Source organism: Caretta caretta, chromosome 10 (assembly GCF_965140235.1).
Source record: "Caretta caretta isolate rCarCar2 chromosome 10, rCarCar1.hap1, whole genome shotgun sequence".
Taxonomy (NCBI): domain Eukaryota; kingdom Metazoa; phylum Chordata; order Testudines; family Cheloniidae; genus Caretta; species Caretta caretta.
The window spans coordinates 10,605,116-10,631,298 of record NC_134215.1 but is presented as its reverse complement, the minus strand read 5'-3'; the positions used below and the strand labels follow the sequence as shown (position 1 = coordinate 10,631,298).

At 38.8% G+C, this 26,183-nt stretch overlaps 1 protein-coding gene across 3 annotated transcripts in view; it reads left to right on the top strand.

Annotated features, from left to right (window-relative positions):
- Positions 1–26,183, top strand: part of SDK1 (sidekick cell adhesion molecule 1) — a 647,669-nt gene that overhangs the window by 356,756 nt on the left and 264,730 nt on the right. For all 3 annotated transcript variants that reach the window (XM_075117600.1, XM_048867100.2, XM_075117601.1), the window contains exon 5: positions 18,653–18,786. In XM_075117600.1, coding sequence (XP_074973701.1) covers positions 18,653–18,786 — 134 coding nt within the window. The remainder of the gene's footprint in view (positions 1–18,652; positions 18,787–26,183) is intronic.

Genomic DNA, 26,183 nt, shown 5'->3' with positions numbered 1-26,183 from the left:
TTCACCCACAGATACAAAGGGTAAAAACAATGGTATATTTCTCCTTATCTAATCCTTCATCTTTCCTTGCAACATTGGTGCATTTCATCTAGTGCTGTGCAGTTACCTCTCTCTGTATTCAGAGAAGCAGACTGCTGCTGTCTCTCTGCATGCCTGTCATGTCCTAAGCAGTCTCTGACCACTCACTTAGCCCCCACCATTTTCTAGGCCTATGGTCCTCTAATGTTTGTTAGCCTACTTTTGATGCTAGGCTTAGTTTTGGGAAGAGTAAACCATTTTTATCCTGGCGGGAGTCAGGTAGGGGGTATTCCCCAATAAACAGCTTCCCCATTGTTTCCTCAGATACTCTTGTCTGTGTCACTGTTTTACCTGCCCTGCTTGGTTCCTTTAACAATCCCTTTTAACAATGTAACTCCAATGTAATTCCTAGCGAATACCCCATCATAAACAAACACTGACACATGCACAATATTAATCAGAAATAATACAGAGATTTCCCAGCATGTAACAACACCTTGTAAGAATTGCCTGTAGAGAGTGTGGATATTAAAAGCAAGCAATCTGTGGAGCTACTATGGACCAGCAGTCAGAGAAACCACTTTCTCTGTTTTGAGACTGACATGTTTAAAGAAGTCAGGGTTTTTAAAAAGTGTGGTGTTTTGCTGGTAGTGTTTAAGGTTCATCAGGAAAGATTCTGAAACAGCTGAAACCATTTATTCCTTTTACTGACTGAAAACTAAAATAGCTTTACAAATTTCAGCAGTTGGTTTGTTTTGTGTTAGACAAAACACATACATCCAGCTGTTGTATTTTCTGTTCCTGCCAGGTAAGAGCATGATGCACAGACTAAAGGAAGTGCATCACAAATGCTTACTATATCAAAGCTTCCGTCCGTGCACAGTAGCAAAATCTCATTGTGTATATTATCTTTCATCTATGTTCTTATACCACACCCATCACTGTGTATGTGGCTTCTGTGCTTCAGTAAACTGCATACCAAAAATCTATCTTCATTGTGCAGTTGCAGGTTTTGTGGCTTATTGAAAAGTAGCTTAGCAAGAATCTGCTGTATTGCACTACGTGGTCACTTTGTGAATCAGATTTTCTGATGGCTCTTATTGTAACAAGATTTTTTTAAAAAATTTGGTACTATTGAGCAATCTTTGTCAAGACCTTCCTGTACCACCTTAGTCTACATTCAGTGGGGGGTCTATTACAACCGGTACATTTGGAAATATGAAAACTACTTATCTGTGCTTTGTCTTTGAAGATAGAGTACATGGTTGCAATAGAAACTCACTTAGGGAGATAGTTTTGTCTGAGGTATTATGGTTTATTATTTTTAAAAGAACTGAGGAGGGTAACTTAATGGCTGTTAGCATGCACAGGTTGCAGACCTTTGAGCTTTGAGATCTGAATCTGCACAAGATTCACAGGGTGGTGTCCGTTTACTACAACTACAAAACCTCATAGCACAAAACGTATAGATGAATAACTTGTTAATGTATCAAAATACTCATTTTAAGACATTAAGAGCTACAGAAGAATATAATTATTTAATATGCATAATACACAACACTCAATATGTATGACATTGCATATCACAAAGCATAATGGCCATAGATTGTAGCTCCAGTAATAACGGTTTTATACGCACCAATTGATAGGAGCTTTGAAGCAGACCCCTGAATTCTGCCCTTTGCAACTTTTAGGCAGATTGGTGCTGCGTTGATTCTGTAGTCCTTGTCAGCTATTTGGCAATCTCATTTTTCTATAGTGTTTTGGCAGAGATGAACTGCGTCGTTTTTAACCTTCTGCTCTCCTGCCACTTATTTAGCTGTTGGAAGCAAAGCTTGAATAGGAGAGCAGGCTTTGAGGATACTATTTCCTCCATGGTCATGTGCCTTTTCTCTCCCAAGAGCTCTTGAAGCACGGAGATGATTTAAATATATTAAAAGACTAAAGTGAAATCAGAATTTAAATAGTTGCTTTTTAATTAGCATTAACATTGTTAGTTTCCATAACTACCATAGAAATTCCCTCCAGGATGACACTTATTTTACAGATAATCTTTAATTTAGAAGAAATTATAAGATTCTGCAAATATTTGTAGAGACATTGGGACATATTTATTAATTAATGGCCTGAGCATTTAAGCACATGAGTATCTTTATTCATCTGACTAGTCCCATTGAACTCGATGACTTGTTGATTGTTTAATATTAGTATTGCCGTAGTGGCTAGAGGTCTCACGAATCCATTGTGCTAGGCACTGCATACACATATAATGAAAAGATAGTCCCTGTCCCAAAGAATTTATAATCTTAGTGTATGACAAGAGACAATAGGTGGATACAAGAAACTGGAGAGAGCCCATGGTAACAGTGAGTCTAACATGATCAGTGTAATAAATAGCAGGCACACCCACTGCTTGTCCTCCTAGACATTTTCAGCTGTTTTGTTCACAATTGGTATAGCTAAGATTTGAAGGAGCATAATGTAATGGCTTTGTGCATTTTTACAGACATTTCCTCCCCCTCATGGGAGAAAGTGTGAAGGTGCTTGTAGGAAAATTTGAGTAATGGCCTATAAAGGCTGGCACCATTTACCAGAACAGAGGTAGTCATCAAGTAAAGTTAGTCACATGGTTGTGTTGACAGGAAATGGCACTTAAGCATGCACTGTGCATACCTACAACTATGTGAGCCTAGGTGATGTGTAGAAATACTCACTGTGCATACACAAGCCATGTAGCTGCACACATACATGGCCAATTAAACGCATAATAAGCCATGTGTACACACAAGTACACAATTTCTACAAGCATTTTAGGTAGTTGCATGCCTAATTTTGGTGTGTGTTGATTTGGAAAATCTGGTTCAGAATTTTCTAGCACAAGGGGGTGCAGAACAGGAGAGACTGCTTTTCCCAATCAGGTACTAGTTCTCAACATAGAATGATACCTTGCATTTTTTAGAAGTGGTGTGGTAGAACAATAACAGTTTTAAAATGAAGCTGCTTTTATACCAACTGGCTAGTTTTTATAGTATTTTATCCAATTAGGGTTTAATTCCATTAATCACAAAGTAACAACCATAGTGCATCAGCCTGCATTCTTTGAGCCCCCAGCCAAACACCTTCGGAAGTTAATGGGAGTTAGCAATGGGCAAGGAATGCAGGATCAGGCCCACAGTGCAGCAAATCTTTCATATCCCTTTATCTGCAGGCAGGTTCTTACAGATGTAAAAACCTTCCTAGGAAACTGCTTAATCTACATTAAATGAATACGGATGTGACTCAAAGCAGGAAAAGAATTGAAATTCACAGCTCTGTGGGTTTAAACTGCCGTCTTTGCATACTACTTTAATGCTACCCCGGCGTGCTTCGTTGAGCCTGTGTGCAGATGATTTGATCCTAAATTGTGAATTTCCATTCTTATGTGGATGTATGTTTCATCCTTACAATAAGAATTACCACAGAAGACCATTCTGTAAGCTCCTTGGGGCAGCAGAGATTCTGCCTCTCTGTAATAAATAGCTACAGTAAAACTTCCAGAATTAAAGGGCTTTTTTAGTTGATGATGTTCCCTTCAGCCAGTGAAGCATGCGGTTTCTTCAAGCCACCAGCCCTCCTTCTTCTGAAGGCAGCACCACTGAGATGGTGTTTGTGTTGCTGGTTCCTGTCACTTTTTCTTCATACCTGGACTGGTAACAGGTTGTATCTTTCTACAGAGTGAAAAACTGAAAACTTGTTCCAGGGTATGACTCTCTAGTTTCCTCCTCTGAAATATGCAAATGTATGGCAAAGAGTAGAGACTGGGGGGTGAGGGGGGAAGACATTTGTTGTACTCATGATTTTTGAGTGAAGAGTACTACACTGAACACTTTCAGAATATTGTCTAGGGAGCAATACCTTAAGCTCTGTTGAAATGTGATTCTCTGATTATAACGATCCATGTTCCATGCATACACTACTAACCTGTTTGAGGCATGGGGAATTGAATCTAAAACAGCTGCTTCAAAAACTCAGGCTGTCCGATGAGCTAAAGGAGCAATTTCAGCACTTCAGTCGGAACAGGGATCTATAAAGTAGCAGATCTGACACTTCTCCCATAGCACATGTATATGTTAGCATGCATATGCATAGGGCACACTCTGATAGTCTTTTAAAAAATTACATGTGGGTTTTTTGTCAGTGATCCCCAAGACTGCTTAGAAAGCTTATTGAGGTAAAAACTGAACTTAAACATATCAAATACCCAGAGAGAACTTGCTTCAATACAGAAATAAAACCCCATCCAACTGCATACCCCTAGTTGTCACCTACCACTCCACACTGGAACCTGTGTGGGGTATCATCAAACAGCTACAACCCATACTTGATGGAGACTCCATCCTGAAAGAAATTTTTCCCGAACTGTTTCTTCTGGCCTTCAAACAACCCCCTAACCGCCCAAAGCTCATCTGCTCTCTTCTTCCCCTCCCCTTCCCAAAAGAAGGTAACAGGCAGGAACTAATATTATCACTAAGAATATGAGTTGGATAATTCTAAGTGTAAGAGAAGGTGCTGTCTGCATTCCTCTTAAGCTGCATTAGGAAGCAGTGGAATTTATTTTTATCTAACCTAAGTAAGATGTAATGTAACCTTTCATTATTGATCTTTACAGTAATAATCAAACCATCCTTTCAACATTTACAAGGTTTGTTTAGAAGAAAATGAAATAAATACATTTATCTTGTTATTTTCAACTGAAAAACCATCTCCTCTTTCATGTTCTATTCCTGCAGCAAAGGGATAAGGACATTTTAATGTTTTCCTGCATCTATTTGTATGTTTTTATTGTGTTGCAGCATTAGTAGATACCTGATGCTGCTGTTATATAAATGTGAGTAAGTGAGGCGAGATTCTCAGTACAGAGTGAAGTGGGTAATATAAATCAGTAATTTAAGGTGATGGCAAAAAGAATGAGGAGTACTTGTGGCACCTTAGAGAGTAACACATGTATTTGGGCATAAGCATTCGTGGGCTAAAACCCACTTCATCAGATGCATGGAGCAGAAAATACAGTAGAAAGATATATATATATATATATATATATATATATATATATATATATATATATACAGAGAACATGAAAAGATGGGGGTTGCCATACCAACTCTAACGAGACAAATCAATTAAGGTGGGCTATTATCAACAGGAGAAAAAAACTTCTGCAGTGATAATCAGGATGGCCCATTTCAAACAGTTGACAAGAAGGTGTGAGTAACAGTAGGGGGTAAAATTAGCATGGGAAAATAGTTTTTAGTTTGTGTAATGACCTGTTTGCTGACCATTAACTCAGCAATTACACCTCTTCTCCGGATGAGGGGATTAACAGCCAGCAACATTCTGCTGAGTTGTAGGAGCAAATCCCTAAAACTTGAGCAACAGAAGTGTCCACGGGTGAAAAAGATTGTAGCACAGGCTCTGGGGCATCACAGGCTTTCATTTCCTGGTCTGACTGTTATCTAGAGTTATGTGCATTGGTGATACAGGGCACATTCTGTTCACAGCTCAAGAAACATAAGACAGTTTGGTAATTCACAGGCATATTTATTGGGATTTGTAAATTCTTATAACTGAGTATTTTCAATGCTGAGGATAAAAAGGCTGTACATGGCACACTGTAGCCATAAACCCAGAAAAACCAAAGTGCATCCAATGACAACAGATCAGTGTTCCACTGGACTGCTCACTGAGCATATCTTTTATGTATCACCCAACATATCTGAACAAAGCAGTCTTTCATTTGCATCCTCTGAGTTCCACATTGCCCTTCACATTAAGGAATATGTTGTGGTGCTTCCAGTCTCAATATTCAATAGTGCTGTGACAAAGGGGGTTGAAGCTCTTTGCTCCCCATATATTTGACAGATACTTTTAAAGCTGAAGTCACTCTCATTCTATCCTGGGGCTGGCAAGATTGACTGAAAAAGCTTTGTTCTTCTAACATAATCAAGCTATACTGGTCTAAGGAATTCAAGTATTTGTTACTGTCCAACTGAAGTGAATTTTATGTCATTAACTCACAAGTCAAATAGGCTATAAGTCATATAAACAACGAATCTATTGATTTAATTTAGAAATAAACGGAGTTGATAGATTACCTACCTTTCTGTTCTTGGGAACACAGCCCAGGCTGAAATAAAAAATCCTATGATCTGCTGTGTTTTAATCATACATAATCCAAATTTTTGTTGGTTATTGAACTCATCTTTTAGTTTATGGACTCAAAGGCAACACTTTGGTTTCAGGTACAAATACAAATGCACTCTTTATGGGGCTACATCTCAGAATTTCTAAGAGGCTATCTCTCAGAACATTTGTTTTTAAAAGGCACTGACATAAGTGAAGTTTCATGGATACTAATATGTGTACTATTGCAACTGGTGGGAAGAAGAACTTCTGATCATAAGGATATTGAAAACATAAGGCCATTTCATGCTTCCCATATCAGTACATTACTCCTGGGGGAACTCTGTGCCAGAAAAATAAAAATTCTGCGCACAATATTTCAAAATTCTGTAAATTTTATTTGTTAAAATAACACTACATAATTAGGCCAGTTTCAATTATTTTGGTAATTTACTGTCAGTAAGTATGTCTGTAACAATACAGACACAGAACAAAATTTCCTGAGGAGTAGAGAGTTAAAGAAACCTCTATGACAACCCAGTTCCTGTTTCTCTGCCCCCCAGAACCCAGCCGGGGGGCTGGACACCCACAACCCCTCCCCCTCAGAGCTGAGCCATGCCCCCCCAACCAATTCACCCACACCCCTTCCCCCAACATAATCCAGCCACAGGGTTCCCCCAGCCCAGATACTTGACCTCTTCACCTCCCTGAGCCCAGCTGCAGGCTCCCCCTTGTCCAGATACCTGCATTCCTTTCTCCCAGAGCTCAGTTGCGGGGTCCGCCCTTGCCCAGGTACCTGCATCTCCTTCCCCCCAGAACCCAGCTGTGTCCCCCACAGCCCAGATACTTGCACCCCCCCAGAGCCCAGTCGCAGCCCCCCCGCCCAGGCACCTGTCCCCTCCCCCTCCAGAGCCCAGCCATGCCCTTCCAGCCCAAACACTCACCCCCCTACCCCTCAGAACCCAGGGATCCAGAGGGTGAAACAGCCTGATGCTGGGTCCAGGGCTTGTGTGGCGTTTCCTACGCACCACCATTTCGTTCTCTCAGGGCGTGCAGGGAACTGCAGCTGCTGGGTACCCTTTAGCTCCTTCTCCCTCTCCCGGTAGTGTCTTCTTTGTTTGAGCTGAGCTGGGCTCTGCTGGGTCCAGTGGCCCCCAGTGGCGGACAGCAACACTGCAGTCCATTTCTGTAGGGGAAAGGAAACTGCAAAAAACATTTAATTTTTGCAAAATTGTGCATTGTGCAGTGGTGCAGAATTCCCCCAGGAGTAGTACATCCAGAGAATTCTCTGCCAGCAGGTCCTTCTCTGTTACTATAGGAGGGGATAACCTGATCTTTTTTGATATAATTTTACTTTCTCTCTTAAACATTGGTAGGTTTCACCTTATTCTATTCACTTGTTAGGGTTTGGAAACCTTGATCTGTGCCCTTGAAGATTTGACCTCTCATTGGGTATCATTTCTGCTCATTTTTACATAATCTCAGGTTTATATTATTCTGCAGCGAGCAAGTTATAACACAAACTATGGTGTACCATGTCATTATACTTCTAAATACCTAAAATACTGTAGAGATCCCAGGTGGGTCAGACATTATCTTTTATTGGTTCAATTTCTGTTTGTGACAGAGACAAGCTTACACAGAGCTCTTCTTTATAGATCCTTGGCTTTCTATTTGACAAAGAATTGATTATGAAGTGTTACTAATTGTATAGAAGTCATTACATAGAATGTCACAGATATCTTAGTGATTTGGTGGTCCCCTCCATTCCCAGAGCTCCCTGTATTCTCCCTGTATTCTCCCAGGACTTTTAAGATCACCGTATGGTTGAAGATCATGTTTGCTTGCCATCTTGCTTACCATATATCTTGCCTGTGTTATAAATATGGAATTGTTAGTTCATTTTAAATCTCTGTTAAAGTCCTATTTGTTTACTCGTCTGTATTTTACCATTTGTTTTGTAGTTATTGGATTAAAGCACTCTGAGGTGTTTGCATTGAGGGCACCATTCAAAGTAAAGTGAATGATGGACTGGCTTGAAAACAATAGTACAGAAGAGAGTCTTTCAGCAGAGAAATGGAATTTACAGGGACCAAGATAAACGTACACATTACTGAATATGTATCTACAGTAAATACAAAATTGTTCAGTTCGAGAGATGGGGGATTGTAGTTAGCAAAGTATTGCAAAACCACTAGTTATTGGAAGACAAGTGTTTGAAATATAAATACACCGTGAGTGGGTGGATGGGTATAATTAAAGAGATATTAAAGGAATTTAAAAATGAGCAGGCAAAAAGAAGTTGTCTTTAGCCTGCAGTCATGACAAAACTTCTGATAGTCAAACTGAAAAGCAGAAGTAAGGAAAATTAAGACTAATAATAACAACATTTATATAATCCTTTACATCTTTGAAGTGTTATACAGACTAACAATTTCATCCCCAAAATACATTCCTGAGGTAAAAATGTCAACCCCATTTTACTAATGGCAGAACAAATACACAGAGAGGTTAAATAATTTGCCCAAAGCCATACATCATTGGCAGTGCAAGAATTACTAGTGCTTGTGAAAACGCTGGATTACTGGACTGACAACCCTGGAGAATAAAGTCCTCAGGTACATCACAGGCTATGGCAGGACATACTTCTCCATGCCACCATATCTATTTGCCCTAATTCTTTTCTCCATCTATAGAGTTGAAAAGTAGTTTAGTTCCTGTCTTCATTCAGTTCTTCACTTGTCTGTTGAGATAGCCAGGACCACTGCCAAGTTTGGAAGTAGTTTTTGTGAAGTGGACATTTGTCTTCTGAGAGCTGAAGAAGAGTGAGGCCACTAGGTCACTTACTAATACCTTACATATAGAATAGCACCTTTTTTATCTTGAAGGGTTCCAGAATGACCTACAAACAACTGGATACTCCTTCTTCGACATGCAGTCACATCCGGAAGTGAGGTCTGCAGGCAGATTAATACATTCATAGATTATCAAGCCAGAAGAGACCACTGTGACCATCTCGTCTGTCCTCTTGTATTACACAGGCCATAGAATTTCCCTGAATTAACTCCTGTTTGAACTGGATCATATCTTTTAAAAATTTCCAGTGATCAAGAGTCTACCACAACCCTTGGTAAATTGAACCAAAAGGTTAATTACACTCACTGTTAAAAACTTGCATCTTATTTCCAGTCTGAATTTGTCTAGCTTCAATTTCCAGCCATTGTTATACCTTTGTCTGCTAGACTGAAAAGCTCTCTATTACCAAATTTTTTTCCCATGTAGATACTTGTAGACTGTGATCAAGTCATCCCTTAACCTTCTCTTTTTAAAAACTTTTTGCTTCTTGAATTTGTCACCATAAGGCATGTTTTCCAATCATGGCAATTTCATGGCTCTTTTCTGAATCCTCTTCAGGTTTTCAACATCCTTCTTGAACTGTGCTCACCAGAACTGGACACAGTATTCTAGTAGCACTCACACCAGTGCCGAATACAGAGATAATATAACCTTTACTCCTAGTCGAGATTCCCCTGTTTATATATCCAAGGATCTCATTAGCCTTTTGGCAACAGCATTGTATTGAGAGCTCATGTCCAGCTGATTATCCACCACAATACCCAAGGCCTTTTCAGAGCCACTGCTTCCCAGGATAAAGTTGCCCATCCTGTAAGTGTGGATAGCTGGCACAAAACACTGCCCAACTTGTTGTGTGGATGTTGAAGGAGGAATAGATTTTTAGCCAAGAAAATTGGGCAACATCTATTGGAAAGATATAGCTGAATTGTGTTTGTCGGGATTTGAACCTGTGACTACGAAAAGTATAGATGCTTCAAATACTGTGGTACAAATGGTTAAAACCAAACATTCTTGAAAAGCCATGGATAAGATTCTGCTTTGAATTACACTGTGAGAGCAGAAACAGTGTGTTCAGGGGAGAGTTACAGAAACAAATGTAAAATGGCAGAAGCAATGCCAATGGCAGATGCAGAATTGGCAGTAAATAGACATAGGGGCATCAAGATTAGCAATGTTATGGCACTTCTAAATTTATCTGGTAAATAAATTATTAGGGAGTTGAAGATTCATCTCTGTCATTGTCACTTAATCCATCATCTGTTCATTGTGATGCCCTGAGGCAAGAGGCATGCCACTGATAATTTGTTTTTGTTCAATACAGTTCATTGTCATGGCTCACTTTTGTAATTATTTTCAGGAATAGCTATCAATGAAACAGTGCTAGAAACATATAAGTAGCGGTGCAAGTAGATTGTAATTCTTACCGGTACGCATAGGTGACTCATGGGAGGGACATAAGGGGGGGCACCAGTTAAAGAGGGGGCACGTGGCCTCCTTATGTGACCCCCCTCACATGACTCCTCCCCACTGCACCCCCAGCCCAGGGCCCCCATGCTCTACACATCCCCTCCCCATCCCCTCCCCATCCCACTTTTCCTGGGGCAGGCTCTGTCTTCCCGCTGTGCCGGATACCAATTTCTGAACGGCAGGACTTTCCCGGGAACCACAGCAATGCTGCCAGGTCCTCCGGTGTGGCTGTACCGCCCCATGTCCCTCCCTCAGCCCTGTCCTCCAGTAGGGCTGTACAAACCCCAGACAGGAGATGCAGCTGCGTGGAAGGCTGGGGGCGGTACAGACATACCGGAGGAGCTGCTGGCGTGGGGCTGCCCATCGCCCCCACATTCTGCTCCTTTCACCACTGTGGTTCTCAGGAGAGCCCTGCGGTTCTGAAAATGTGTCTTTCAGGTACAGTGTACCGGCAATAAATACCTTAATGGTACGGCGTAACTAACTGAACCTGCTTACTTGCACCACTGCATATAAGACTCTTCCAGCAGGAGATCTTTAAAACCAAACTACAAACTATAATAACACTACATTATAGTGATCTGCTGTAGCAGAAAGGTAGGTGCTATTTGATAACACCAAAAATATTCCTTTCACAATAGAGGAGGTAAAAAGCCAATGTAAAAAATGAACAGAGAACTGTCTTTTATTCAGTACAAGAAAATGCTTCATAGTGAGGCAATATTTACTTGTATTTGTATCTTAAAATTGGCCCGCCAAATCTCAAACTAATACAAATAGCCTCTTGCTCATCTTTAGTGTAGTCAGTTAGCTTTATAGATCAGTGACCTGTGAATACCTCCCAGCAGCCAGATTGTGTTTAAATAATCCATTTATATATAAGTATTTCCACTATTCCTCTCTCTAGTGGTTGCTAGCTATGTCCATAGCAACAGATAGTGATGTTTCAAGTGGAGTTCAATGGGTTGATTGTATGATAAACTGGAGAGAGAGCAGAAATCAAATATTCTGTTGACGCACACATACCTTGATTACAGTAACAATTTTATAAAAGAAAAAAGACTTGAAAAGAAAATTGACTTTTCCCCAGAATTTCTGGCTTCCATTCTTGACGGAGTTTTCTGGTTTAGCTTTAAAGTTTGGGATGTGTTCTTGTAGTTTGAGGAACACTGTTACAATAGCATGTCCAGGAGAACAGTTATCACTACACCGTGCTTCAGATAGATACCACTTGCATACTGTGATTCAAGCATAGCCATTACAGGTACTGATGTCTGCTGGACTGAGCTCTTGTTACTTAACAATAATTAAAAAATTAACAAAAATTTCTTTTCTGGGGGGAGAGGGATGATTATGTCTCTTTAAAGAAAAACTAAAATTCAGGGCAAGCTTGAAAGATAAAGAACATTTAAACAAAACCTAACTTATGTCGCTTGGCATTTTCTGTATTCATTAGTTTATTATAAAAGACATTTGCTGTGAAGAGGAGCTTTCTCTTTCACTGCACAGCACCTCCTTCACAATTCTGCAATGCTGTCATCATCCTGTATTTAAGGTATCACTCTGTGATGTCCCTGAGGATGCTTCTTCTTCTTCATCCACGCTATTTGCAGTGGGAAGGCAGCCCTGCCTCAGTTGTCTATTTCCCCCTTTTTAAAAGGTAGTTACACTCAATTTTATCTTGCCCCTCACTTTGCAAAAAAAGGCAATATCTGGGGTGCTAACTAACATGGGCATAATTTAAAAAATATATTTGAAATAAGTATTTTGGGGAACACCTCCTGAGAACCCCCCATTCCCAAAGAAGGAATGAGCCTTACGTCTTGTTGTAGTACCTGAGAGAGAACCCTTAGGGCTCCTTCCAGGTGGCAGGAGCAGGGAGGGTCTTTCATTGTTGACAGCTCTCATGATTTTATCAAAATCTTGCAATATTTGGTGGCTTTTTTAAAGCCACAGTGCCTGGAATCATGTGATTACATGAGAATCTCAACTTTCAGAGGTTTTTTTAGAAAACCATCTTGGCTGCAAAGGAAAGTTTGAAAACTTCTCCCGAGTGCATGCTAAAAACGTTTTTAAAAAACAAAGACAAAAAAATCCAACACTTATATTTTTAGGCCAATCCCCTGATTTTTGGGGCCTTGTCTCATGTTTTTTGAATGCTTGGGGTTCGTAATACTGGGCTGTCAGTCCAGGAACCCCAATCTCTAGAAATACTTAATAGGGAGTAGAGGGACAGGAGCAGATGCCACTGGAGATATAGGCATGGTCAGTATACCAAGAAGGCTCTGCTATTTCATTAGTAACATTCCCTTTAAAACAGTATTGCTATGGGGAGTGGAGCTCATGATGGGTATAGGGGGAAGTGTAAGTCAAAGCAACAGCCAGGGCCGTCTCTCTGATTTCCTTTCTGCTGAGGCAGTCAGAGCTGCCCAGCTTCAACTCTGCATTTGGCAGGTTGGCCCCCTAGGCTAGCAGACAACCCGCTAAAAGGTCTTAAGACATGTTAGCCTGTACTTCAATGAAAGTTTTCAATTGTGTTAAACTAACTCAATTTTGCTAACATGATTGAAAAAAAACACAGTCTTTTTATGCATCAACTCATCCTTGGGTGCTGAGCTGCAGGCTGGGGAGGGATATGTGCAAATAGTGCCTCAAGAAGTTTTTAACTTCCTTTTAACTATCCTGTAGGAGGATAAAGATGAATGGCATAGGAGAGCAGCCAAGTATTGCCTGTCTTCTGTTGCCTTATTTCCTGTATTTTACAGGCTCTGTAAGAACAGAGATCAAACAATAGAAACAACCAGTGGACAACCTGCTTCAATTTTCTTCCCCAGATTGTCTTGGTGGTTCCTAATGTGCTCTGGAAAATTCTGGGGGAAAACAAACACTGTAAATGATTGGTATATTGCAGTTAACCCATTAGCCATCTCTCTCCTCTGCTTGGGGAAGGTCTTAGGTATGCTGTGAAGGTAGTGTAAATAACACACAACTGTAAATAAATTGCACAGGGTGTTGAACCAGCAAGAGGGTCTCCATGTAATTTGTGGACTGAGACAGAGGCAGGACCAAGGCTGCCCTGTTACATGGGGGAGGGGTTAAAGTAAACTGGAAAAGTCTCCATCTCACTGTGTTTACAGCTAATCCGTCCCGATTGGCCACTAGTATCCTACCAATGCCAACACTATTTTTGGTTCCTTTTCTTTACTGTAGGTCAGCTAATTGGTTTTGTTTGGACCGTTTTGACTGAGTTTTGGGAAATGGCTGTTCCACCGTATACGTATGAATTGCATATTTCTTTTGTTAAGTGTGAAAGTAAAAAAGAGGATACTCTCTCTTTAAAAACAAATCTTCATGAGAAATCTTGACTGGCTACAAAAACCCTAGAAATAAAAAAACAGGCTGTCAGCTAATGACTGTCCAGAAGGCCTTTAAGCAGAAATGTCCAGAAGTTAGAATTTGGTTTATGTTCTGTTTAGTACACTGCATTAATTTATTTATGCAGTATTAAACATGTGTGTTTGTGTGTGTACTTAATAAGTACACAGCTGTTTTGCAGTATTAAGTACCTGAAATCTGAATATTTTGTTCTGCTCAAGAATGAGATCTGTCCAGGACCCCTCATACTCTGTTGCTACAGGTATGTTATAATATAGCCAACTTCATAATACTTTAGTATAGGATTGAGTGCTGATGAAGGTGAGCTCTTAGTTTTATTTAAACATATATTTTTCTTCTGTCATTAATAATTACCAAAAGTGCCAAGGAAATTTTGGAGGAAAACATGGTGAAATTCTTGCTCCACTGAAATTTGAAAAAAAATCCCATTGTCTTCAGTGGAGCCAGGATTTATATATATTTATAGCCAGATAATGTATATTTATATATGATATTACTGCATATGTTCTGAGGCCAAAAATCCCTCTGGGAATCCTTTAGTATTTACATCATCATTACGCTATAATCTCTGCATTTCTTAGTAAAATCATTGTTACTGGCGGGGTATCAGTCCTTGTGGAGAAGGATCAGCTCTGGTTACATTATATAAACAAAAGTTTTAAAAAGAAATACAGATTTTCTGGAATTAATGTCTTGTAAAGAGGGTTTTGATGTTTGTATTAGCTGGATGGTAGCATTGGAAAAGAGGCTTTATCAAAGGCCTTTTTACTAAAATATTGCATTCTGGAGCTTGAACAGATGGTTCTGTTTTAAGCAGAGGCTGAATCAGGTTATTCTGTGGTTTTGGTTTTATTACTGCAATGATTTAGATTTCCAACATCTGTTTATCCACCAATCTGTTAACTAACAGTCTAGCAAAATATGACTTTCTGAAAATTAGTCCCTTACATTAAAAATTACTGTGTCTATCCATTGGTTGCGATTTTCTATGCAAAAATCCAACAGTTTAGTAATCTGAAGATTTCTTTGAGATATTTTGTTAAATGTTAAAAAAATCCCTTAGTAAATTTATCTTAAAATTTCCCTTGCCTTTCATTCCTGAAGAGTGGCTATATGCTTATTACCCACTATTTTGGGAATTCTCAACCAATCACTTACACTAGTTAAATCAATAACAGCAAGGTAATTATGCATCACTCTTTCCAAAAGTGCTGCATCACCTATAAGGCTTTTGGCTACAACTGTAGCTGGTATTGGATCTGCCTGAAATGTATTCCAGTATTTAAAAATAATGTTCCTTATTGCTGTATCTTTTTGGAATAACTGCAATAGGAACAAATATAATATGCATGGTATTTAAAGATGCTATCATTATTATTTAATAGGAAATTTCTCTTTATCCTGTTTGCTTTATTGATTACATTTTATATCCTCATTCTGTAAATCTATGAAACATTTCCTTTGATTCAATTTCCAAGTCAATTAAGCTAATACAGTTCCATTCAACATGGAAAAATTGACCCACAGGGATATTTCCTATATCTTTTTTTAATACAAACTTTCAAATGTGACACAATGGGCCATATATGCAGCTGGTGTAGATTGGTGTAACTCAATTCTATGCAACGACACTAGTCCAAGTTATACCAGCTGAGGATCTGGCTCTCTGTCTTTATCAGGAGGTTGAGCTGTCAATAATTATGGGTATCTTTACAAATGGTTACTGTTATCTGTCTTCTGATTATAAAGTCAAAATGTCATGGATAAAATATAACAAACATAGCTTCTATTTAAACAGTCTTCCCACAGTTATTTTGTTCCTCGTTGTTCAGCATACAGCAGTTGGGAATACATGTTCCTTCCATTGCTGTCCCTTTTATGAAGAAGAACATTTCTCCAAAAATAAAATAATTGTGAGTTAATATTAATGGAACCAGACCATGCAAAAACACTATAAAAGGAAAACTCCTTACTGATCTATTGGAGTGAGAATAACTCAAAATGTTCACAGGCTATTTGAGTAATGTTAGTATGTAAACTTTTTCCATCTAACATAATCAATCATTTACACCTGCAAATGTTCCTTTAACATAGATGGAACAGAATTTTTTGCATTTGTTCACAATTTTGTTACATTATCGATAATAAGAAAAATCCAGGTCCCTTGATGGCATCTCAGAGAGTATTTCTAAAATGATAGGTTTTCCCAGGGGGTTTACTGAAAGCATAATATTGTAAAGAGAACATGTTAGATGATACTGTTGGGAACTCAGGCTTGTATCCTTTAAAAATTTTTTTGCTTATTTCACTTTCCTAGTCAATGGGACTACTACCAATACATCAGGTTAAGCACATGCACACATCTCTGCAGACTCAAACCCTCAGCTGTGAAATCTTTTTTTCTAACAGCAATGTATTCATTATGATAGGATTCAGTAGTTAGTTCATCAATGCCTTTGAAATATTGGGCTTCTGTTATGAGATAACCATTGATTAAAAAAAACCCCGTTTGTTAACAATTGTAAAGTCCCATTTCATATCTTTGGCAACTGCTCTTTTGCTAACAATTACAGTATAGTTTTCTAATTTATTTAAAGCTCTCTTCTACAGCCAGTTTATGGGGTGGGTGGAATACACATTCCTCTGTCAGTGCCTATATACATAGCTTCTTAAAAAATCTGTGAAACTGTTAGTGCTAGGAGGTTTAGATTAAGATTTTTATTTTAATATGCCCTCTAACTTCTTCAGTCTGTGAACCTTGTGAAGTAGTGAGATAAATATTATTATTCCAATGTTACAAGTGAGGAAATCAAGACACAGAAGGATGAAGTGATTTGGCCAAGATAACAAAGGGTTCCATTCTACCACTCTTATTTCTGCTGAATTATACCTTACTCCACAATGAGCCCCCATTACTTTCAATGAACTAGAGTGTGTCTTGTCCTACATAGCTGCACAGGGGAGTAAGATCCTTCCACTCCCACTAAACATACCCTCTGAAGCTGCACAGGACCAGTCCAGATAGCAGTTCTAGCATAGCTGAAAGAGCAGAAGACTGCATGCATGATATTGCTTTATGACCAAGTGGACAGAGAGGGTCAGAAAGAGAGCATAAATATGTATCCCCACCCGTATGGGCTAGCCAGAACTGTTGGGGCACGCAGTGGGGATCAACAAAGTTACTTCCCTCTGAGTCTGGTCAGAAATTGTGCCCCCAACCCATATTCAGGGCTATGATTTAAAGGTACCCTTGAGCCTAGTGGACTACTCAGAGTACTGTGACTATGGGTGGAAGATTTGGGCCCAATGTTAGGAGTTTCTTACTTCAAGTTCCATATTCAGATCACTAGACTGTGCCTTTATCAAAGTCAACATAAAAATGACTGCTGCCTGACACACAACTCTGCCACTATAATGCTATGGGGTTCCTATTTAATTTTCATTTTATCTTTGAGCTTCTCATGTCCTCCTAAACCCTCTATCAAACCCTTTTTGATACCAGGCACCAGCTTGCTGCCTTCCTAAACTGTGTCAGGGAGATCTCAGGGACTGGCACTAGTCTACAGACTGGTTGTTGAGAAACACTGCCCTATCCACACTAAGACCGTATCATGTCAGTGCCTCTTAATGGCTCCAACCCTGGAAATCCAAAAAAAGACCCAATTCTGAACATGAAGTTTAATCTTCTAGGTGGCAGAATATTGTGCTCCTGTTATATGGTCAAATCAGAGTTCCTCATCTTTTATAATTTGTGAATGTGGCATTCTGAATAGTTAATATGGCTGCCTTGAACCATTAGTGATAGCAGCGCTCGTGTTTGGTCTGTGTTGTCATTACAAACCAGGTAAGGAGAACTTAACTTGTGGAAAGGAACAGATTCAATGGAGAGAATATATTTATTTCAAGCACTTAAATTTTTACATATTTGATTTATATTTTATCTAATACACTCAAAAGATTATACAGCACACGTAAAATGCAAACATACTGATCTTACTGCAGTACAAATGATTAGCACTGTCTTACAAGGGAGTTTATGAAGACAATGGTTATGTAGCAGCTCTAAGAAAGAGTAAATTATATTAGACCATGACATTTATTGACTCCCCTAGGACTACACCACCACCTACTCCAGAACAGTGCTGTGCTTTCATACCTGGTTTAGATTAAATAGTTTTGCTCTTTGCTACCTCTATATACATGTTTCTTCAGCTGAGCATGTTAATTAGTCTCTTGCTCTTTTTGTATCTGTACCTGAGATAATTATGCAGGCCATAAATATATTTATCTCCTGAAATTCTATTGCCTCTGATTTTTAACTGAACTGGGTGCTCTTATTCCCAGAGTGCTGATCTTCTCACTTTCTGAGAAGGTTTTCAGTCAAACTGGATTTGCAGCAAAATGGTGTTTGCCAGGAGCATTGACCATAACTATATGGGTTACCTGTTCTAACTCTTTCTCTCATCATTCGTTAAATAACTATTTATTTTTTATATATCACTTATTGTAGTCTTCTATATTACTGGAAGCATCTTAAACAAGGAAGAGAAAGAGAAAAGGCTCAAACATCACAGACCCAAAAGTTCTTGAATCCTTCCTGTGGTTGTGTTTGAAGATAAAGTCTTGCTGTTGAGTTCCACGCATCTCTGTTTGAATGACCTTTGAATATTGTGTAGTGCTGCCAGGTTCTGTTCAGCTTATGCTTAGTTACTATCATTGTTCCTGTTTTAACATGATGCTTTGTTTTCCTAAACAGAGCTATAACACTGGAGAATCAGTTGGTGATCCTTGCAGCAGAAGCAACAGATGCAGGCGGTTACTATGTGCAAGCAGTCAATGAAAAAAATGGAGAGAACAAGACGAGTCCATTTCTTTATCTGAGTGTAGTGAGTGAGTATTGAAATCTCACCAAAATTGCTTTGGTATTGAGGTCACTGAAAATGTTCCCAAAGATCGGCATGCTGAAAAGAATTTACTAACAAAGAAATCCTGAAAGGAGCTATGCTTCTCTTGGGAGGTATGGAGCACACTCAACTCCCAGTAAAGTCAGTGGGAGTCCAACATTAACTGATTTTACACAAGATTTGGGGTTTGGTATAGAAAGACCTCAGCCTGCTTGGTACCATGGCAAGCACACAATTAATAATCCTTTTTAATGTTTTATTAAAGATACAGAAAAGAGGGAAAAACAGTTAAAGCATTTGAACAAATATTAAGTAAGGCTTTCATTTTATCAACACCCCTTGTTCTCTTTCCCTTTAGCTAGAGGGAGTTTTTAGAAGGAAACCCTGCGTATTTGACAGTCTCTCAAATGGTATTAAAGATAATTACTGTCCTTTTAGGGAAAAGAGAAGAAGTTAGTTGAGATGGGCCAGAGCTTCTGCTGTTGCTGCTGTTAAAGTCCAATCCCATTTCCTAGAAGACAAAACCAAGACATAAAGCCACAAAAGGGGAGAGAGAAGAACAGCAAGGATAGTAAATGCAGCCTTTGTCTTTGGTGTTGACTCTCACTTTCAATCTCACGGCTGGAGAAACACAGGCATAGAAAATGGTCATGTTAGCCACTCTGAGACCTGGCAACTTGTACCAGTATTAGGCTATTTAGGGCATTGCAGTTAGCGGTTTCTTTATGAGCTGGTGAGTACATCTCTCAGGATTAGGACAAAGAAGGCCTGGGGTCCCAAGAGATGGTGGTGGTTGTTATCAAGCTGTCTGGAGTGACTCAGGAGCATGAGTACCAACTTCAGGTCAGGCTGTGAAGAAGCAGGGCACACACCCCAAATTGGTTGTGAGTTCTATACTTAGATTTCACCAAGTGTCAAGTGTGAATTCCTCAGGCACTACAGCAGCTTTAACAGGGAGTCACAGACAGTCCCCTTGGAAACTCCAGTTGATCTTACCACCTAGGTAAGCTTGCCTGTGTGAAAAATAGTCCTTTGCATCAAAAAGAGTTACTCCCTATCCCAAAGGACCAGTCACTCACCCCAGGCATGATTTTAACATAGCCCTTGAGTTTTGTCAGAAGGCCTTTTTGTTTGTATTAATTCAATCTTTTTGTCTCAACTTTTGCACCTTTCCCCCTCAACATTTGTTGTTGTAGGTTTTTGTGACATTTTATGATCTTTGACTCACTTTTCACAGATGAGCTCACAATTAGGGTAAACTTGTAGACCCAGTTATCACAACAAGTCCTTCTGAACAATCAGCCAGTTGGTTTTGAACCATACCATACTAATCTGGGGATAAAGCTTGACCGCTTTCTGGCCTTTCAACAACAATTGAGAAGGTGTGTACTACTGTCCAGTCAACGGTCGCATTGCTCCACAGGCTTAAGTAATGGGGGGAAGAGGAAGGGGCAAGAAACTATCTCTGGCATACTTCTAAGATCTTTCATTTACCCTATCAATATTGCTTCTGTCTTATCTGGGTTGAGTCTCAACTCACTGTTATCAACAGCCTAAGGCTGGCCGCACTCTGAAAAGGCTGGCATAGCAACATGTGGATTGGATGAAAAAGAGGAACAGAGCTTTGTGTAATCTGCATCGTGATGATTGTGCAGCCCAAATTGCCACACCGTCTGCCCTATTTGCTACACATGTATTAAACAAAAAGGTGCAAATCAATGAGTAGTTTCACCAGCTGTGGGAGTTTAAAGCTCAAGTCAAGTTCCATTTTCTCAGTTATTGTTTTCCCAACTTTGGACACCTGGAAAAAGTGCTGAATACCTACCTGCTGGAAATTGAGACCCTTTAATGTGTCAATTTGGCCACCCAAAAACTGAGGCACACAAAATAGATATAATTAAAAATGTAGCCTAGAGGTCCAATCCAGCTCCCTTTGAAGTCAGTGGAAATATTTCCATTTATTTCGAGGGCAATTGATCAGGTCTTAGATGACAAAGGAGCAATTTATGAGCTCAGATACCACAATGGTGAGTGCTATGGAAATATCTATAATAAATTAAACAGAAATGGGAGAGAATTGTGCAAATAATAGAAAACGTGCTTGATGGGCTAGTGACTGCTGGTCTTTTTGTTCTGAAGAGGTTTCATAGTCTTATCTCACAAAAGCTAGAGTGAATTATGATTGTATCCAACAGACAGCACGGTAAGAAAATGTCAGTTATATGTCAAATGCAACCTGAACCAAGAAGTCATAGATTAGTCATCAATTTAAAATGTCTTATCTTCAACTGAAAAACCTATTTACAGAACTAATAAGTCATGATTTTTATAAACTATGGTTTCAGAGTAGCAGCCGTGTTAGTCTGTATTCGCAAAAAGAAAAGGAGTACTTGTGGCACCTTAGAGGCTAACAAATTTATTTGAGCACAAGCTTTCGTGAGCTACATCTCACTTCATGGGATGCATTTAGTGGAAAATACAGTGGGGAGATTTATATACATAGAGAACATGAAACAATGGGTGTTACCATACACACTGTAACCAGAGTGATCACTTAAGGTGAGCTATTACCCGCAGGAGAATGGGCGGGGGGGACCTTTTGTAGTGATAATCAAGGTGGGCCATTTCCAGCAGTTGACAAGAACATGTGAGGAACAGTGGGGGGGGGGGTGAGGGGGGTTGCCTAGAGGGATTCTTTGTGTTTTGAATCTAATTACCCTGTAAGGTATTTACCATCCTGATTTTACGGAGGTGATTCTTTTTACTTTTTCTTCTATTAAAATTCTTCTTTTAAGAAACTGAATGCTTTTTCATTGTTCTTAAGATCCAAGGGTTTGGGTCTGTGGTCACCTATGCAAATTGGTGAGGATTTTTATCAAACCTTCCCCAGGAAGGGGGGTGCAAGGTTTTGGTGAGGATTTTGGGGGGAAAGATGTTTCCAAACGGGCTCTTTCCTAATAAAATAAAACCGGTTAGATGTTTGCTCGTGGCAGCGAAAATCCAAGGGCAAAAGGTAAAATAGTTTGTACCTTGGGGAAGTTTTAGCCTAAGATGGTAAAAGTAAGCTTAGGAGGTTTTCATGCAGGTCCCCACATCTGTATCCTAGAGTTCAGAGTGGGGAAGGACCCCCCCCCCCCCCGCCCGCTCTCCTGCTGGTAATAGCTCACCTTAAGTGATCACTCTGGTTACAGTGTGTATGGTAACACCCATTGTTTCATGTTCTCTATGTATATAAATTTCCCCACTGTATTTTCCACTGAATGCATCCCATGAAGTGAGCTGTAGCTCACGAAAGCTTATGCTCAAATAAATGTGTTAGTCTCTAAGGTGCCACAAGTACTCCTTTTCTTTTTGTGAATACAGACTAACACGGCTGCTACTCTGAAACCTATAAGTAACCAGGTTCACAAGAAGGTGTGATCCCCACATATGTAGTTGACTGAGGTTTCTGCTGTCAGTATATAATAAAATGATAAAGATGATAAAATAGTACTCTGTGGTATCACTTCAATAAAAAGGTGAGGTTCTGAGAATCCAAGCTATACTGAGATTTAGCTATTCACTTAAATAGAAAACTATAGATAATAAGAAACACTACACCAATACTACCCAGTCTAGGAACTTTAACAATGTGCAGTTATATTGTCAATCTCTCTCCAAATATTTTATGAAAAATCAGAAAGAGCATAGCCCTGGTATATGAGTGAAAAGGCAAGATTGCAGAAGATGGGCATATGTAAACTGTTTTGACAGCATAGACACTGCTGGTTGAATTGCTTTTGCAGCACTAATCATCTGGAACTGCAATTCAGGACCTTGCTGCTGGACCTTCTTGTTAAGCTGTGAAAAATTGAGGTGCATGTCGTTTCAGTAGATATATTAGTAAATTAGATATTCTCAAGACCTAGTCAAACTGCTAGGAAATATAGAGCATTCTGCAGATTTAGACATCTTTTTTTGATGCAGGCTTTGTAAAAACACAAAACAAGATTGATGAAAATTGTAAAAACCTTGCCAGCTAGCATTTCTGAAGAGTCAAAAGATAATAAAGACAATTATCATTTAATGAAGATAAATTTCCTCCCTGAGCATTGGGAGTGTAAAAAGGAAACCGTTGTGCAATTGGTAAGATTGGAATAGTTGGGGTCTAAAAATTATACTCCTGGCATGGTTGTATTGTAATTAATTTAAAATACAAGGATGTCATATTATCATTCCTAGCTTCCACTTGCAGTAAGAAGGTATTTTATTCTGTGGTGGTAGTCACCTATCAGATGAAGCTAAATAGACCTAATTATCCCTGGCTGAAACCCATTTAATTATTCAATTAACTGTTATCAAAACACAAAATTTAAAAGACAAAAAATATTCAACTTCAGAATGGCAGGGTACTGATTTTTCCCCAAAAGTATTTGAACAATAAAATAAAAGGACCTTATTACAGTACAAGATGTCTAGGTCACTGTCAGAGTCCATGGAGATCAAATAACTATAAAAGGGTTTTTACACAATGAGCATAACATTTTAGAAATTAATTGCAACAAATGGAGGCAAGGTATTTATTTAATTTTGGGGCCATATCTAGATTCTTTTATCACATTCCCGTCCACACTTCATGGCACCCCAACCTCATCTTTCCTTATTTTCTTTTTATTTAGATAACTAAAAAAAACCTCTCATGACTTGTCTTAATTTCCTTGGCAAGAGCTAATTCTGGTTAACTTTTAGCAATTCTCACTTTTTTTCCTACCAATTTCTAAGCTCTGGGATGTAGCTTTCTTTTCTGATCAATCCCTTCTTCCATTCCCTATAGGCATTCTGCTTACTTCTAATAATATTTTTGAGGTAGTTGTGCATCCAGCTAGCTCTGTAGCCTTTCCCTACAAGATTTTTCCCCTTGTTTAGGATGCATTTATTTTTGAAATACTTCCCTCTATCAGTATTGTTAGGAAGATAAATCATTAGCAGGTCCCGAGTCGATATTTTCCTTTCAGGAAGGAAGCGTTCCTAAACCATAATTTCTCTTATTCACCATCAAAGTTTACTGCGAGCTAGAAGAGAGGATTCACTTAGAGGTTTTAATGTGAAGTAAAATCAACAGATGTTGAGGGTATAGAGGGGGGCGTTTGAAACATATCGTTGCATGAATTTTTCATAGCTAACTCCAGCATGTCAGGTGTAGGCAGAAAAAAGGAATTGGCCAGACCCTCCTGAGAACAGACATTTCTATTCTGAGGTCAAACTCAAGCAAGCTCTATGAACTTGTCACACTGTTTTTAGTCCTTGCCATGGGACTTTTACATTCACTTAGCCTCCATGGATTAGTTCTGCTGAAATAAAATTAATGCTTCAATAAAACATTTTTGTCTAAAGAAAAGGTACATGGGATGGAAGCTGAGAAGAGAAAATAACATTTCTGAGCAATGATTGTACTTTATAAGCCGTCCATTCTGATCAAATGCGAGGAAAGTCCAGTATAGTCCAACTCTGGGTGCTCCATCAGCTGTTCCATTTTTATTTCTTTCTTGAAAATAATGCCAATTCATTTCCCCTCCTTTTCTTCACAGTATTTAAAATTTCTCCTTGCCAAGGAGAATTTCCAGGAAGACTATTGTGATTGTTCCATCTTATCAGGCTGGTCTTTATGTGCCGTTCATTCTGAGAATTGATTGGCTACAACTTAAATAAATTTCAGAGGGAGGGCTAAATATTTTCTTAAAAGTCAAATATATATTTACAGTAATTGAAGTTATAAAAAAAAGATTCCATTAAAATGTTAAAGGTTTGACTTTTAAATCACAGAAACAAATATTAAAGTTGGACTATATCTGATCAAAGCTAGGAATTTTAGCGAAGGCTGTTATCATTAATTTAACCCATTATAGCTACCTGGGATATTGAATCTGATATGTTGATATTGGACTACATCATATACATTAAATTGGAATAATGGTGTGCATTAAGGACATAATGGCAATCTTAAACTCCAAATTTCATGACTCCCTTTAGATTGTCATATCTTTTCCTGTAAGGAAAGCTTCCCTGCTTTTTAACAACAGCTGTATAGAAAATAAATTATGTATTACAAAGAATATATCATTAAAATATTGAAAGAATAAATATTAGCTAATAATTATTTCTGAAAGTTTCATCTCTCTTCTGGCCTTATATTCTTTTAGTTGCCTTCCTTCCTGTAGAATAGAAGGCAAAGTGACAATCTTATGTCCCTCTGTTCCACTGCACTATTTTGGCAATGCTTCACCTTCCCAGCAGGTTGCATTCCACACATTTCACATCTGCTGTGCCTCCCTGGCCCAGATTGAAAACATCTCCCCTGCTGATTTGAACTTGAATTCCAGCTGACTTCACACCTGGAGACTGGTATTCAAGGTTCACACAGCATGAGGGGAAGGTGAGATTGAACTCCAGACCAAGGAATGAGGTAATGAGCAGATAAGATCAACTTATAACTACAGTGTTAATATTTTCAAAGCCAATGTCATTATTTTTGATAGTAGATAATATTTCTGCAATAAAAAAGGCAGGTAAAATTTCCTTTGAAGTGACAAAACAAAACCCCAAATCTTTGAAGTTTGAGAGTTTTCGATTTCTAAATCAGCATAACAAAATATTTAAAAATCAGAAGCTGCATGTCTGTGAAATGTATCATTTTAAATATTATTACACTGGCAAATGAGTACCCAAATTGCAAGTTTTTCAAAATGACTACTCTGTTCTTGAATTGGGTGAGCCACTCTGTGCTTCTCACTGCTGCTGACTGTAATATGGAAAATAAGTGGGTGGAAGAGGAAACAATCCATCCCTTTTCTCCTAGATACAATCATAATAATAGGGGGCAGAGCCTCTCCCATTGTGCATTTTCATAGTTCCATTGACTTCAGTGGAGCTATGAAAATTTATACCCACTAGAGATTTGCCCCATAGTTTGGATAGATTATGCACATTGCTCAGCCAAATAACTGGCTTTGTTTTTTGAAAACCTAGCCCTTATTTTAACATGGGTTTATATTATATATTGAACTTTGTGAATGTAGATCTATATATCTAGCTATATAATACATATGTATAATATATCTAGGCTGTCACCTAAATCTTTTATTTATATCTGACACATGCAATTAATCTCTCCCTCTCTCTAATCAGTTTTGCTATTACATTTATTGGAGTGATTTGTCTCCTATTTTTGCCACTGCTCTGTAAGTGATATGTGAAGTTAAGAGATTCTTAGAGGACACAAACAGGGAAAATAGAAAATTGAATTTACCTTCCAATCATTTTATAAAATGTGACATACATCAATTATACATGCCAGCTAGGGTAATGCCATGTTCATAGAATCATAGAATATCAGGGTTGGAAGGG